The sequence below is a fragment of the Nyctereutes procyonoides genome, unplaced genomic scaffold (assembly GCF_905146905.1).
Source record: "Nyctereutes procyonoides isolate TBG_1078 unplaced genomic scaffold, NYPRO_anot_genome, whole genome shotgun sequence".
In the NCBI taxonomy this organism is placed as follows: domain Eukaryota; kingdom Metazoa; phylum Chordata; class Mammalia; order Carnivora; family Canidae; genus Nyctereutes; species Nyctereutes procyonoides.
The window spans coordinates 25838159-25855724 of NW_026575126.1; the positions used below are offsets into that span (position 1 = coordinate 25838159).

Here is a 17566-nt window from a genome sequence, read left to right on the forward strand (position 1 = left end):
ACGTACAGAAACTTTTTTAATGAGAGCAAAGCTTAGTGATTTTTTTCAACTACTTTTTAGCTCATCATCTCTTTCCCCATCCAAACCTCAAAAAAAAAAAATAGTCACTTCCATATTTAGTGGACTTTGGCTGTTTCGTTTATATTTCATTTAGTTCTTTAATATACATGAAACATCCTTTAGCACCTGTGCAGTAAAAATATGAAGTGATTGCTTTTTTCCAAATAACAGAACAACTGCTTCTTATACTACCTATTGAATGATTCAACATGTCCTGCATGATTTGGGGTACCTTATAATATAATAAATTCATAGGATCATCATAGGATCTACTATCAGTTGCAACCACTAACTAGTTACGGATAATACACAGAAACCTCATAAATTTCCATCTTTATCTTAAATCTGACCACATTACTAAATTCTTTTATTAATTCCTAAAGTGTTGTTGTTGTTAATTCTCTTAGAGAATAATAGTCACTTACCCCCTCCATATCAAGTCATTGTTGTTAATTTTGGTTTTTCAACCATTACTATATTATGAATCTACCTTTTATTCTACATTTTTTGAGAGCTAGTATCTGATATATATGTATAATGTGTGTGAACATGGTTGAGCCTTACCGTAGCCACTACACTGATGAGAATCCCATTAGTGAGAGATGGATGAATGTTATGTTAGCAACTCAAACATAACCCCATAGGGTGATGCATCCAAACCACAGCCCCTAACTGCATACAACTATTTACATTTAGATTAGAAGTTAAATAAAATTAAATATTCAGCTCCTCAGTTACAATAGCCATAATTCAGGTTCTTTGTAGCTATGTGTGTCCAGTGGCAATCATGCTAAAAAGCACAGACTTAGAACACTTCTACTAGAGGCAGTTTTACTCCAGTTCACAGAAAGTTCTTCTGGGCACCACTGCTCAAGATATCTCCAGGAGCCACAGAACACTGGCCAGGATTGCCGCCTACCCTTTTCTTCTCAAGCACACCATTTTACAGTTTCAACTTACTCTGTTGGAGAAAGTTATTTATAATTTTTAAATCTCAAAATATGTTTCCTTTGTGACACACATTTTCAAGCCCAATATTTTCTTAGTCATCTGGTTAGACTCTCCTTTCTGATTTGATGTCCTATTCTTGGAAATCACATCCTCTCCTATGGCTACAAGAATCAAAATACTCAACAACTGCCAAATGTGCATATCAACCCCCAGTATTTTTCCTGAATTATAGAATTATATTTTTCCCCTGCTTATTGCAAATTTACACGAGTTCCCCATAGCTATCTAAAATTCATCTGAAAACCAAAATATTCTTCCTTAGTCCTCTTTTTTTTCCTCTCCCCATATTAATTAGTGTATATCCAAATATTCAAAGTAAAACATTTCACTTGTCCTTACTAAATCTCCTTCTTATCTTTATCTTTATCAAGAATTCAACCACTAATTATTGAGCACCTAACATATGCCAATACTATGGTGATGCTAAGAATACAAACAAAGGCAAAATAGCAATCCTCCTACTCTCATGGAATTTACTATATAGTTGGGCACAGAATAAATTAGAATTTATTCAATCACAGTAAGAATACTTTAAAAGGTTTTAAAAAGAGTAGGTAAGTCAGGGTTATGATTTACTGGGGCTAAGCCACAAAGTCAAATCAGATCTACGTTCTAAATATTTCGATATTTCTCAAACATACTCCCCCTCTCTGTTGACCTCTACACCCTTCTACCTTGATCTTAGTGAGCTCACTAATCTCTCTAGCTTTCTCATCATCTTCACTGCACCCTCTATTTTGCTGTGAAAAACTTTTTAATGAATTTTTTCCCATTTTAGCATTAGCCAAAACCTGATCAAATACCTGCTTTTTTTTAGACAGTACATTCCAGAGTAGGTCACAGCCCCTCATGTTTTAAAGTTTCTTTTTTTTTAAGATTTTATTTATTTATTCATGAGAGACCCAGAGAGGCAGAGACATAGGCAGAGGGAGAAGCAGGCTCCTCGAGGGGAAGCCTGATGTGGGACTCATCCTGGGACTCCAGGACCATGCCCTGAGCCAAAGGCAGAGGCTCAACTGCTGAGCTGCCCAGGTGTCCCAGCCTCTTGTGTTTTAAGACAGTTGGCTATGGGTCCTCATATCTAGGATAAGAGGGAAGCACAGGTGGGATCTCAAATGGCAAGAACACCACTGAAGATGTCTGGAGCCACCTGAGGGCTGCTGCAGACACTAAGCTTCTGAGAGAAGATAATGTTCCCATAGCTGAGCTAGGCCATGTCCATGGACCAAGACAAAAGCTCCACGGAATTCTGGAAACCAAAGAAAGGACTCAAGACTGGGGTTTTGAGTCTTCACATCAAGCATTTGATTTCTGTACCTGTCTGCTCCACTAGACTATTACCTCCTTGAGGGCAGGAATTATTTCTTTCCATATTCCCATCACCTGGTATATTACAGAAACCAAATAAATATTTATTAAGTAAATGAAAGACTGTTTCTATTCCGACATTGTATATTCTTTCCCATTAGAATTCTACAAAATTCTAATTTTTATATTTCATCTTGTCACCTGCTTCCTTAAAAACATGACTTCCTGAAATAACTTACCTTCTTTATCATGACAAGCTAGACTGCAGGTAACTGGTCTCCAGAGTAGGGTAACAAACACATTTTCAGCCAGCTTCCTAAGGCCAGCCCTGATGCTAACTGCAGTTTTCAGTAAATTTTTTCCCACTGCCCCTTCTCACACTGTGAGATTCTGAATTGTTCCCATCATCTTTGCCAACTTTGTATTGCTTCATTTACACAGAAGGATTTTTGACATATAAGGAGAGACATTACGGACTCAAAAATTCTGCTTATGTGAGTTTAGTGCAGAAACATATATTCAAAAGAGCTTAAAAGATGTGCTTTATATCAACTATTTACTGTTGAAAATACCAGATATTCGGCATACGCTTTTCACTTAAAGACCTTCATGACTTTGCTCAACTCTATTCCGTCTACTTGAAAAATTGGCTATCTTTCAAGGCCTAAATCAAATTTCTTACTCTCTCCATAGTTTTCTTTAATATAGACACCCTTTATATAAGGCAAAAATTGATCATAGAGGAGAAAACATTAATTTTTGCCCCTTTCTGCATTCTCCTCTTATTCTTAGTCACAGAGCATCACGACTTTTTTCCCATGCTTCTCTAACCTCGCATATTTAAAAAAAAATGAGCTCCTGCTACATTTCCTAAAGGCAAAAAACAAGCAAAAACATAAGTGGCAGCCCCCAGTATACTAAATTGTTGAATATTCTGGTTGCTAAATTATTTGTGTTTAGAGAATCTAAACATTATGAATATGTATGTGTAAAATATGTAGCTGATATACACAAAGTACATTATACAGCCCTAAAATTAAAAGCTGATTTAAATTATTTAGAAAAAATAAAATAAAATAAATTATTTAGAATACTGCTTTATCTGACAGTATAAGTGACTGAGAGGTTACTCCAACCAGGTAATACTTGTTTTGCTTATTAGTTTGTTTCTACTTTCTTAAAAGCAGAATATCTGGTATTTTCAAAAGTCATAAGTATTACGAAATTTGGCAGAATTATCTTCTTCATACACAATTCTCCCATAATTCTGTTTGGTTTTCCTTAATGACAAATTTTCTATACTAGTTACTGTCTTTTCCTTGTTCATTATATTTCCCTCAGTCACATCCATTCTCATTCACACTGCCCTTTGTAATTCTGTTTTAGGCCTTCAGTTCTTTTATTCAAAGCTTCAGAGCTGGCATTCTCTTTGTCTTCCTGTGTGTCTATGTGTTTACTTCAAACCGAATAGATGTAAAAATACAGAGAATAACTTTACTTTTCTAGATAAATATTGGTGTGCACACTTAATATATTCGAAATAATTATAATAAGTATGTACAAATATGATGCCTTCAACCTATAACTGTGGTAGTTTTAGATACGGGATAAAGACTATGTTGAAAAATAGTTCATTCATTTATAATTTCTGTATTGGGTTTTTCTACAATATATTTTATACCTTATTTTAAATTTATTACTACTTTTCAAAAACTAACTTCCTGTGAATGTCTGATTGCATTTTATAGGTGCAAATTCTCTATTGTATACTCAGTTCTATTTTTCCCTCTTTTTTTATTAGTGAAGACATTAACAATAAAATAGGCTCACTCGCTCCAGCTGGTAATTTCTCAGTACTAGTAATATATTATTCCTCTTTTTGTGACATCATAATCATCTATACAGAAGTACCATGTATCTTTGTGTAGAAGCTACTGTTTCCATTAAATTTAATTACCTCCCCCTGTGGTTTTAAATAGAAGTGGCTTCAAAATGAGGGCAGCTTCTATTAAATTTAATTACTTTCCCCTGCTGCTTGCATGGTAAAAGGAAGCTTACTAAATGAGAGCGGCTTCTAAACTAAAGTATATGGTAACTGTGTGCTAGTAATAACAAAATTGTACACAACCTATCCTTGTAGAAAGCCTCATAGGTTTATACTTTCTCTTATTTTATATTATTTTCAGCCTTAAGGTCCTAAAAAGAAAAAAGAACCTGATAGGAGGAGCTATATTTTAAGAATCAATTGTAGTTTCATAGGCTAAATAGAGGTAAAGACACTATTTCTGTACAAATATATTAGAAATTATCCCACTGGAATGTTCAGCTCAGAACTTTAAAGATTAATCACATTTGTTGTTTTCTAGATCTAAGGATGATGAGTTTTATTCCTCATATTTTTAATGTCTAGTAAAAGAAAGATTTAAAGACTGCTTCCTAAAAGTTATTAAAAAGGTTTCAAGTCTGGGGAGATTTCAGAGAAATATTTAGAAATAGTAACGGTAAAAAAGTGAAAAAAGAAAAAAAAAAACATCGGGCTCGTTATATTTGAAAAAAGTTAATCCATATGTTTTATAAAAGTGTGGAAATGTAAATCAGTTTAAAAACACTATGATATAATCCTATAAAAATCTAATAGAATATGAAATTTTAAGTACCTCTTTTTAAATTAAATATTAATTAGGAGAAAACACTACTCAGTTTAACCACCATTGTACTGTTTATTTTTTTATATTCAGGCAGAATTTAGATGAACAATATTTCCATTCAATCACACAGTTTAGTATAAATATAAAACAAGACACCCCTTAAGCATTTTAAGTAACAAATTAAACATTTACATTTTTTACTGTGCACTGAGGCTTAACATTTATGCAGCTTCAAAACCAAAGTACAGCCTCAAGGGAAGTCTCTCCACTGACAAATTAATACCTTAGAGAACAGAGCTGAATGGTGGCAATGAACTCATTTGTTCCCCCAATAATGAAGAATGACTTTTTCTTTACCACATCTGTGACTGTTGCTATGGTGACCCAGACTTACCTCATTGCTTCTCGGAGAGCTCCTCGCTCACCAAGAGTCGTGTGCTTGATGTCATCAAAATTATTCTCCAGCTTCTCGCATTTCTGCAACATATTAGAAAAACACATTAATCCTCCAACATCCTGAGATAAAATTATATCTATGCAATTATGTAAAAATATAATTGATTATATTGATTATGGACTCATGAAAAATATGCACACCACTTTAATTGGGTAGGATTCATTAAAATTGACAGTGAATTCAACAGTAACAAAGTAAAAATGTTTTATGATACAGCTATCACAGAAGTCTTTTATCAATTTTTCAAAATAGGGTAAATAGAATAAATTAATTTTATATAAAATTAGTACAACTTCAAGAGCTCTGAGGTTTAAAAATCTGTTCTCTAAAATAATCTCAAATATATAAAAACCAATTTAAATTCAAAAGATAAAGTCAATAAAGTAAGTTTGAAATCCTAAAAATCTGTATAGGATAAATAATTCTAAAAAAAATTAGCAATTACTGACATGGAAAGATACAGCCTAGGTATAATATAAAAGTTCCAACATTTTGGAATCAAAATTTTCAAACAAAATCTTTAAAAAACAACTGTATATGTGATGTTTATAAGTATATGTATACAGATGTTTTAAAAGGGAGAATATATTTTATATATAGATATGTTTAAAAATAAATAACTTCAATTCTTAAAATTAAGTGATGTATCAGATTCTAAGCATTCCTAACAGTTTTTATTTTTTTAACTACACTTTTAATAATATTTTCATATGTAAAATACAAGGCCCTAATAAGTTTTGAGAACATAATGTAGTATAGAAATAAATTTTAAACTAAAAATGTATCCATGAATCTTTTGGAATATTGGATTTTATATAGAATTTAGGGGTATTTAAGGGTGCCTTAAGTCTGTCTTAAGCTCAGGTCATGATCCCAGAGTCCTGGGATGGATACCCACATCTAGATCCCTGCTCAGTGGGGAGTCTGCTTCTCCCTCTCCCTTTGTTCCTCCCACTTGTGCTCTCTTTCAAATAAAATCTTAAAAAAAAAAGAAAAGAAAAAGAATTTAGGAATATTTAGGTAATAAAATAGATTTACCTTTTAGCTAATTAAATAACAAAAAATAAATTTAAAACTTTAATATGAATGTGTTCCTTCCATTTTAAATTATAACTAAGAATGGATTTTAGAAAATTGCAGAATTTAGATTAATATTTTCCAATGTATAAGAATTGATTTAAAACCTATTGAGATACATATACTACTTTTTCTCTTGATTTTTTTAAACAGCCAAGTTAGGGGAAAGATCCTTTCTAACACATAGTTACATGCTTTTATAGTGAAAGTCTATAAAATTTCCAAATATATCTAAAATAATTTGAATTCTGAATAACAGTCCTATTTTGGATATATAAACTATAAACATCCTCTCCCGCTCTATGTCTTGTCTTTTCACTTCTTTAGTAGTGTTTTTTCATGAAGAAAATTATTTTGAATGAGGTCCAATTTACTATTACTTAAATTTATGGTTAATAGTTATTGCCTTTTGCGATCTCTTTAAGAAATCTTTGACTTCTTTAAGGCTATGAATATATTTTCCTATATTTTTTCATAAAACTATTATTTTACATTTCACATGAAGATGTTCAAAACTCTGGGATTAGTATTTGTATGTGAATGTGAGGTAGGAAATCACACTGTATAGGTAATCAATTAAGTCAATACTAATTATTGAAGGGGCCATCATTTCACCACTGTTATTAATCTTGTTCATAAAGTAAATCACAGTATATATGTAGTCTGCTTTCTGGAGTCCATTATAAACCACTACTCAATTTCCTATACTTAGGCCAGTTTCATACTATTTTAATTACTCATACCTACAATAAATAAAGAATTCCTACAATATGAGACAAATAACTCAATAAAAAATAAAGCAATGGACTTATATAAATACTATATAAAAGAGAATATCCAAAATTGCTAATTAAAAGCAAACAAATATGCTAAACATCACTAATCATGAGAAAGATGCAAATTTAAACAATGGGATTATCATTACACATTGAAAATGACTAAATATAGATCGTACAAAGTGTTTTTTTTTAGTATAAAAAGCAACTGAAGCACTGCCAGTGGAACTGTAAATTGTTACCATTTTGTAAAGCTTTTTGAAGTACTTTCAAAAGCTGAACTCATGCTTAGGAATATACCCAAAACAAATTTATAAATGTTCACCTAAATTCATGTACAAAAATTTAGTAATAATATTATTCAAGATAGCCAAAACTAGAAACAAATCAAATGTACATCAAGATGTAATATATAAATATATAAATATCATTATATACTAATACAATGGTAAACTATATAGCAATAAGAATGAACAAATTACAGCTACATGGAGTGACATGAATACATTTTACATATATAATACTGAACAAAAGATGTGACATACAAAAGAAAATGAACATACAACAAAATTATTTCACTTATATATAGTTCAAAAATAGGCAAAGCTGCAATAAATGAACCAAAATGAAAAAATTTCATTTATATGAGGATAAAAAGAATAGATATTTCTGAATAAATTAAATAAAAGAAGCATATGGCTCATGCATTGAAAAGCACAAAACATCAAGAAATAAATTAAGGACAAAAATAAATGGAAAGATATCCCATGTTCATGGATTAGAAGACTTAATATTAATTATTATAATGGAGTTACTCCCTAAATTGATATAAAGATTCAAAGTAATTCCTGTCAAAATCCCAGCTGACATATTTTTGCAGATTTTGACAAACTGATCTTAAGATTAATACAAAGACACAAGGGACCAGAACAGCCAGAACATTCTTAAAACAAAGTGCAAAGTTGAAGGACTCATGGTTCCTGACTTTAAACCTGACACTAAAATTAAAGTAACCAAGACATTGTTGTACCGGTGTAAGAATGAAAACGTAGGGCAACATACATCCACATAAATATTTGTATATAAATGTTCATAGCAGCATTATTTATAACAGACAAAAAAAAGGAAAAAATCCAATATGATGATAAATGTAGTATACTGATAAAATATTTTTTGCCAATCAAAAAAGGGAAGTTCTGAAATCTGGCATTGTGATGCCCCCAGATATGGTTTTCTTTTTTAATTCCCCTGGCTGATTCCACACAAATCTTAAAATAATTTGTTCTAAGTCTCTGAAGAAAGTCCTACAAAGCTGTGTTCATCAAGATAGTGTGGTACTGGCACAAAAACAGACATATAGATCAATGGAACAGAACAGAGAACCCAGAAGTGGACCCTGAACTTTATGGTCAACTAATATACGATAAAGGAGGAAAGACGATCCACTGGAAGAAAGACAGTCTCTTCAATAAATGGTGCTGGGAAAATTGGACATCCACATGCAGAAGAATGAAACTGGACCACTCTCTTGCACCATACACAAAGATAAACTCAAAATATATGAAAGATCTAAATGTGAGACAAGATTCCATCAAAATCCCAGAGGAGAACTCAGGCAACACCCTTTTTGAACTTGGCCACAGTAACCGGAGAAGGACAAACAGTGTATGTTCTCATTCATTTGGGGAATATGAATAATAGTGAAAGGGAATATAAGGGAAGGGAGAAGAAATGTGTGAGAAATATCAGAAAGGGAGACAGAACATAAAGACTTCTAACTCTGGGAAATGAACTAGGGGTGGTGGAGGGGTAGGAGGGTGGGGGGTGGGGGTGAATGGGTGACGGGCACTGAGGGGTACACTTGACGGGATGAGCACTGGGTGTTATTCTGTATGTTGGTAAATTGAACACCAATAAAAATTAATTTATAAAATTAAAAAAAAAGGGAAGTTCTGATACATGCTACCACATAAATGAGCCTTAAAAATATTATGCTAATTAAAAAATATTATGCTAAGTGAAAAAGCCAAATACAAAAGACTGCATTGTATAACTCAATTTCTATAAAATGTCCAGTATAGGCACATCCACAGAGATAGTTAAGGAAATTAGTGGTTGCCAAAGACTGAAGAGTGTGGGAATGAGCGCTAATGGTAATGAGGTTTCTTTTGGGGGAGATAAAAGTGTTCTGGAATTAGTGGTGCTAGATGCACAACTCTGTGAATAGACTAAAAACTACTGACTTACACACTTTAAGAGTGAACTTTATGGTATGTAAATATATCTCAACAAAGCAATAGTTTTAAAATAGGTAAAACTAATCAAGACAGTGACTACAAGAGACACAAGAGGGTCTTCTATGGCTCTGTTCAATTCATTTTGTGAAAATTCATGGAACTGAGTACTTAATCTATTTTTCCACATTTAATTATAATGCAATAAAAATTTTTAGAAGAGAGCTTGAATTCTGGTTAGGAAAACACAATGCAATCACATATCATTACAATTAAAATTTAAAAATGTATATAAAGAAGCTAAAACTATCTGACAGTAAATATTAGCTATCAGTTAATAATCATAAAATAACATTTTATTATTTATTAAAACTCTGTATGGAAGATCTAATTCCTGTAAAAAGTCAAACTTATCCTTATTGAAATGAAATAGTATTTCAGGTTACCACGGAATGTTGAATAAACAAGGGCACTTCCTTAAACTTACAGTTTTCAATATTTCCAAAATTTCAAATGTGGGTTTGTATTTCTTTTGACTTTAATTCATAAGTAAATGAAATTTTTCAAATTTTTGGAAATACCTGTACATTTTACCTTGAATATGATGCTTTCTTAATGTAATACAATACAAGAAGTGCTATCAATAGAAGAAATTTAATGTAAAACAGGACCTTTTTAATATATCTTAATTTTTCCTATTAAATCTGCACTTTTTAAAATTTTTCCTCCTCTAATTGTTTGCCAGTGAGTTCAAGAAAGTTTTCATATTTTAAATTATCTAGAAAGTTTCTAATCATCAGTTTTCTTTACTTTTGCATACCCAACAAAAAGTATAAGAATGTATACAAAGTAATAAAAAAATAAAGTCCTTGAAAAAAAATAAAAAGAAATAAGTCACGTGATAAATTCATTTACATCCATTTGCTACATGCAACTACAGTAGAGCTTAATGTTAACAACTGCTACTTAAATAATGCCTTTTGGAGTAAATGAATACCTAAAAAGACTGAAACACAACTACTAGGTATATGACATTTGGAAGATACTATTTTTAACCTTCATAAAATTAAAATTAATAATATATGATTAGTATCTATCCATCATTCTAAATATATATCACAATGCAATTTTTAAAGTTGTATAATATTCCAGTGCTGTTATTTAGTCAATTTCTTTTTAATTTAGTTTGCTAATATTATAAACATAGGACAGGAATAGATGGCTAAAAATTAATTAAAACTTTCAAAAGTATTTTAGAAAGGAAAATAAATGTTCATTGACTGAAATTATTCCCATGTAACTCAAATTGTTTTCACCTAAAATGCATTCTAAGTATATGACTATTGTATTCTATGGTAGACTTAGTACTCAAATTCAAGTTTTCTGATTCTAATTTCATTCACCTCCCCCACCCATTTAACCATTAATAGAAAACGATATATATTATCTCTTTGGTCATATAATCATACTTACTTTCCTCTGCAACTAGTTTGTCAAAAATCAACCCGATGCCATCAATTTAGATGAAATGCTGCTAAGAGACATGTTTAAATCTTAAAGTGGAAGGTTTGATAACCTTTTTTTCCCAAAATTTAGAAAACAGCACCTATCTTTATTTGATTTTTTCACAAATAATTTATAAATCACATATGGAAATAGATACTTCTATTTAATTGCTATGGACATATTTGTAATAAATCTCTATTTTAAATATATACACATATACACACACATATATTTATACATATGTTTTTGTTTAATGGAATTGTTTCATAGAAATAAATCTGTCCCCTGACAAGATATTTTGTTTTGCATGGTTGAAAATCTCCTAAACTTTGCATTTACCAACAGGGAGTAACAAAATCAAACACTAGATCTGAATCTCTTTATTTAAAAACAAATGTTCTGAATTGGGATAATGTCTTTAAGACTCACAATACTATAGGAAATGTGAAATTTAATTGTTAAAACCAAAGGAAGGGTATGTTAATTGCACTACTATAATTAAGAGAGAATTTTAGATCTCAGTTTAGTCATTTAAAGTTACTCCCTAGACTAGAGCAATAATGCTCATGGCAAAAGAAAGTCACAGATAACAAATATTTAAGGCAGCCCACTACAACAGTGTAACAGTAGCTTAGAATCAAAAGCAAACACAGAATAAGTCCACAAAAGCCTCTTGTCATCCCAATATCTATGTCTGAAGTCCCCTGGGAAAAGCTGTGTAATAAAATGCAGTAAACAAACATTTTTTAAAAGAAGCTTTTAGTATTTCTTATAATTTATAAATCCTTCACCAAAAAATCAATGTTTATCTGATTAATTTTTGGAAAGGGTCATTTTACAGTAAATTCCATGTGTAGACCACCTTTAAAAAACAGAATTCTTAAGGAAACTTCACTTCAAATTTATATTTTTAAAAATACATGTTTTTGGAATCTCACACAGATTTCAACAATGTTATATTACCAATGCATTTGACTCCTTTATGCAGTGAATTAAGAATATAAAGAAAAAATATACTTTTTGTTTGTTTTGTTTTGGCCCTGAAATCCTTCAGACCTGACTCTTCTTCAAGTAACTTTAAACTTTATCTTGGCCAACACAGTTGCAGAAGAACAAGCTCATGAAAGACATTAAAAAAGAAACAAAATTATTGGATTTTGAGTTCTTAAAGGCTCATCCTAGCATAAAACAGAGTTGAAAGACTATTTGACTATTTAGCTTTTCTGGCTACAGGGATAGGAGATGAATATATTCTCCTGAAAGTAGAAGAAAGAGGAAAGTCAAACAGGGAGGCCTGAAGTGGCCCCACTAAGCTCTCTGTGGCTCCAGGACTTAAGGACAAGTTCTCAGAGTGCAAAGAGGGTATTCCAGAGCATCTATAGGTATTTCTTCATTTTATTCATAAAAAGGCTTAACTTCAGCAGTGATTTTATCTGGAAGTGGTTAAAATTACATATCTTGCCATAAGGTGGAATGGGAACCCAAAGCGAGTATCATGTTCACTAAAAGAAAAGGAAAGAAGGCTCCATGTTTCATACTCGAGTCTGTACAAAGCTTATTGTGCCCAACAGAATGAAAAAGGGAAAGAAAAGAAAAGAAAAAAAAAAAGAAAAAGAAAAGAAAAAGGAAAAGGAAAAACCTTGTAAGCATTTAATGGTCTGATATCTTCACCAAAAATATTCTGTATGCTGAAATGGAAATCAAATCCAGTATTTTTTTCAAGAATAATATTTCAAAGGAGAGATACATGAGTTTAATTCTAATTCAGACAAATGTTATTCCTTTATCGTAATGAGAAAAACATCTCAAGCAGGTAATACCTTTATCTGTTCATTCTAATCATAAGTAAAATTAAGCATTAGATAAATCTATTGGGTGAAAGGCAAACAGACTTATAGTATATCAATAACATTTCCCTAACACGAGGGACAGCTATAAGTAAAGGGGATCCAATGTTGTATCAAAGTCTATTCTAGGCCTAGTTCACAGGAGTATGCATCTGTATAAAAATTATAAACCTATTTTTATGCAACTGATACCTTAATATGTTGTTCATTCTAAAGGACTCTATAATGTAGTGTAGGACTATTCCAGAAGACAATTTCAGGCATAAGAAAGACAGAGGGGACTTATTTCCAGGTTACAAAAAAATTCCAAACAACTCCAAAAAATTACCTTGCTCATGGTGATTACTTGCATTTCCTATGTTTTAGGTGCCTAATAATTTCCTTTGAACAAGATAATTGCAAACCACTACAGCAGAAGCAAGGTGATGCATGTATTTTACAGAAAAGAAAGAAGGGAAAGCCAAAGGGTAAATTAAAGGGAAAAGGGAATACAATACAATAATGAGTAAAAAAACTACTCCTCAGATTAGCAAGTGCAAGAACAAGAAAAATAAGTGATTAGTAATAAAAGATGGGAACAAGAAAGCAGGCTTACTAGCCTACAACTAGGCTAGTTGTTCCCACAAGCAAGTGGGAACACAAAGCAAAAATGAAAAGACATGAAAGGTACTGGATTTAGTGCTGACCAGAATGCTATTTCCTACTTAATTAGTAGGAAACTGGAAATTCATATCAGCAACCATGGTAATATTTATAGTTTTTTATTGGCATATCAAGCTGAACTACAGGAAACTAGCCAACACTGAGGACTTTCTCTCTGTTAGTCACCTTTCTAGGAGCTTTGCCCATTTTATCTTTACAACAACATAGTTACCCATACTTTACAGATGAGGAAACAGGCACAGAGAGATTAAGATAACTTACTCAAGATCATACAGCTAGTAAGGGATATAAAGGTTGGAACCCAACTAGTCTGTCCTCAGAGCCAGAATCAAATCCCCTAGATAGAGAGTGCTTCAAAAAAGTAAACTGAAAATGAATATAATAAAGTTCTGAACATATCCTCTCCTAGATGTTGGTTGTTAAATGTAGATTCTGGACTGGATGTATAATAATACTTTACTAGTAAAATGGGACCTAAGTCCTTAAAGAATTCTGTCTTAATTCTGTCTAGACATGCTATACTTTATAATGTAGAAAAATAAGGAATCCAATATACACATGTTTAGGCCAAATTAATACCCATAAATATTTTTCATGCAACAGTTTTTATTTGAGTCTGTGACACCACTGTGACAAATATAATGAGCAATTAAATCCCCAAGTGCTCAGATTTTGGCAGCAATTAAAGCAGAAACTAGAAACTAAGCATCAAAAGGGAACTGGTTTTGGTGGCCTTTTGCCAAATGAATTCCCATGGGTTGAAGGAAGGTCTAGAGTTTCAACTGTGATAGATTTTATAGTGTTTTATATCTCATCTGTGTTAAGAATTGTATAAAAGTATAATAAAGCAAACAAATAGAATTATCAATAGCAACAGGGGAGTAAAATAATATATAGAGAGATCTCTGAATGCTAAAAAATTTAAAAAGACCACTGAGCTATCTTTGTTTAAACTATGCCAAACTATAACAAATTCAACCAAATATCTACTGGTTCATATCCTAGATGGAGCTGGAAATAATAAAAAAGTTAGCAAATTAGGTTATTAAATTTAAAAAATCATATTTTCATTTGACTTAATTTCCATGGGACTGCCTTTCCTTTATAAAATAATCACAATAACTAAAACTAAACAGGTTGGATCGATCTAAAATTTATATACTAACCAATGTTTTAAAAATTAAAACACCAAGTTTAATACATGAAGAAACTTCTATATTATTAAGGTCACAGAGAGTTGATGGCATAGCTACTGAAATGGAAGTCCTGGAATTACTAAATCATAAAAGCTCAAAGCTAATTTCAATTTAGAATAAATTCTTGCAAATTGTACTGTATGTTAGGCATCATACTAAGCACCAGGAATATAATAGTAAATAAGTACCCCAAAATTGATCAAAATCTAGGGAGAATATAAAGAAGAGAGAGGAATTAATTCTCTTTGGAGCAGACATGTCTATAAGTTTATTACTTCCGAACATCTTTTTGAAACGAGTCAATTTTTTCTAGATTAAAATTTAAAAAAAAGACTAAGGTAGTAAAACTGGCTCCAGCTTCATACTTCATACTGCATGCCTACTGTTACTTGTCCTCAGGCAGGATACTTAACTGAGTTTATTCTAAGTGAAATATACTTACTTCTAGGGCTGTAGGGACATCTTTATGCCCCTATTCAGCAAGAATAGGTTACAGAAGAGGAGACCTTCCACCCTCAGCAACCTAAAAGATTTAAGGGTCAAAGCTGTTTGGGGTAGGGATAAATCAGGAGAAAAAAAACAAAGGCCAGACTGTGCTGCAGCTCATAGTCTCCAGGCAGAATTTGTGAGGTACAGAGATTGTAACACAACGTACAGTTCCCTCCAGGACTTCCTTTAATGTTTTACCACCAGAGCTTTGCTCTAGTTAGTGTTACTTCACTCTGGCAACTGTAAACATCACTCCCACCCCACCCCCTGCCCCAATGATATATGTTAACAGTCATACTTCAAACATATGGCCCGTTGATATTCTGAAGGCTTTCAGGACTCATGTTTTACTAGACAACTGTAAATCATCCTATCCTTATCCTTAGCCTTGCTTCCAAATTCCTTGCGATTTACATGGTCCCTAACCCCCACTAACTAAAAAGTATATGATCAGTCACTCCTCACAATCCCAGTGCAGCTCTTTCTGCCCATGGGTCCTACTGCCACACTATAGTAAAAGCACTTTTTTGCACACGGGATTAAAAATAATGAGATAATATATGTAAATCACTTAATACATTGAATAGAAGCTTTTTAAATAAGTGATAGAAGACCAGGAAAAGAATAAAGAGGAGGAAAGGGAGGAATATCCATGACCCACCATAATACTAAGGGATCAGATTTTACAAAGTGAGGTAGAAAAATGTGCATTTTTCATGCTTTTCAGGCAATTCTTCTGAATAATAAAATAAAATAAATACAGTCCTATAAAAATATTTTTGACTTTTTGGTTATAAGATACCTATGAGAATATAGTAAAAATCATGATCCTTTCTTCTTAAAAAATTAAATATTCACACACACACACACACACACACCCATATGCTGTATATAATTTCAGTCAGTCATTGGATCCCCTGAAACCTATCTATGGCCCTAAGTCTCTGTTTACCAAATTTTAATATCAGGAAATATGATTTTGCAATGAAACTAGAAGACACAAAAACAAAAGTTACAAATATAATTAGTCGTCTAAGTATCTTGAGTAGCAACATTGAGTGGCAAATTCCTGTTAGAGTCTGATAATGTCACATCAGTGCAAACTTTCAAACTTATACAGAATATAATGCAAAAGTCAAATCTGTTGCCAAAGTAGAAATAAAAGGTAGGCATCACTTATTCATTCAATTATTTACTTAGAATCTAGTAGGTGCTGGATACTATGCTAGTCACTGGAGATACCAAGGTTAAAAACAAATCAGCAAACAAACAAACCCTATTCATTTTCAAAAAACACCATTTCAATTCAATAGCGTCATTTTTATCAGGCATGTATGTTCCATGTCAAGTGGGCGAATCATTGCTACATATTAATCACGCATTAATAATCATTACAAATCTCAGATGGTTGGAGGCCTGCAGCATACCATATTTTGAAGGACCCACAGGGAATTTTTACCAGGGAGGGCACAAGTCTTATGGAAGCAACTATAAACACATTTTAAAATCTGAAGACTTTCAGGGCAGCCTGGGTGCCTCAGCAGTTTAGCTCCGCCTTCAGCCCAGGGCATGATCCTGGAGACCTGGGATGGAGTCCCACATCGGGCTCCCTGCATGGAGCCTGTTTCTCCCTCTGCCTGTGTCTCTGCCTCTCTCTGTGTCTCTCATGAATAAATAAATAAAATCTTAAAAAAATAAAATAAAATCTGAAGAATTTAAATAGCATACCCCAGTTTACCACTACAACTCTAAGGTGATTTGACATTGATCAATTTAATGGTTTTCTTTAAACAGTAAGGTAAATCAAAAAAAAAAAAAAGATAATACCAGTGTTTCTATGTAGTTAGAAATTCCTAAGATCTAAATTAAGGTGAAGAATGAGCGAATTAGGTGAACTCATTCTTCCAGTAAAATGTTGTATTTTCAATTTGGCACTCACCAAAACTAGGCCCACTGAAGTTGTTTATAAGTCAAGTAAGAAATAATGATTATATTTAGATCTTTAAAAATTCTAGATGAGCATTCTAATACCAATACATAATTTCCAGTTCTAATCAAGATATTCATATTTCAATAGCTAATTACTTTTCCCTTCGGTATGTCTTAACTAGTCTAATCCTTTCAGGGAACATTAAGACATAATCATATTTAGCTAATGTCATTTCACTAATGGTGGCCAGCTTACAATGAGGCTCTGTCTAGGAGAATTGTCTTGAGTCACAATGAAATGGAATACAATATACTAGGAGAGGTAGTAGCTATGGGGGAAATCTGTTTTTAAAGAAATCTGTTTT

General features: G+C 32.2%; 1 protein-coding gene across 1 annotated transcript in view; it reads right to left on the bottom strand.

The window, feature by feature from the left end:
* Positions 1–17566, bottom strand: part of DPYD (dihydropyrimidine dehydrogenase) — an 802527-nt gene that overhangs the window by 689197 nt on the left and 95764 nt on the right. Inside the window, exon 3 of the mRNA XM_055340016.1 lies at positions 5422–5504. Coding sequence (XP_055195991.1) covers positions 5422–5504 — 83 coding nt within the window. The remainder of the gene's footprint in view (positions 1–5421; positions 5505–17566) is intronic.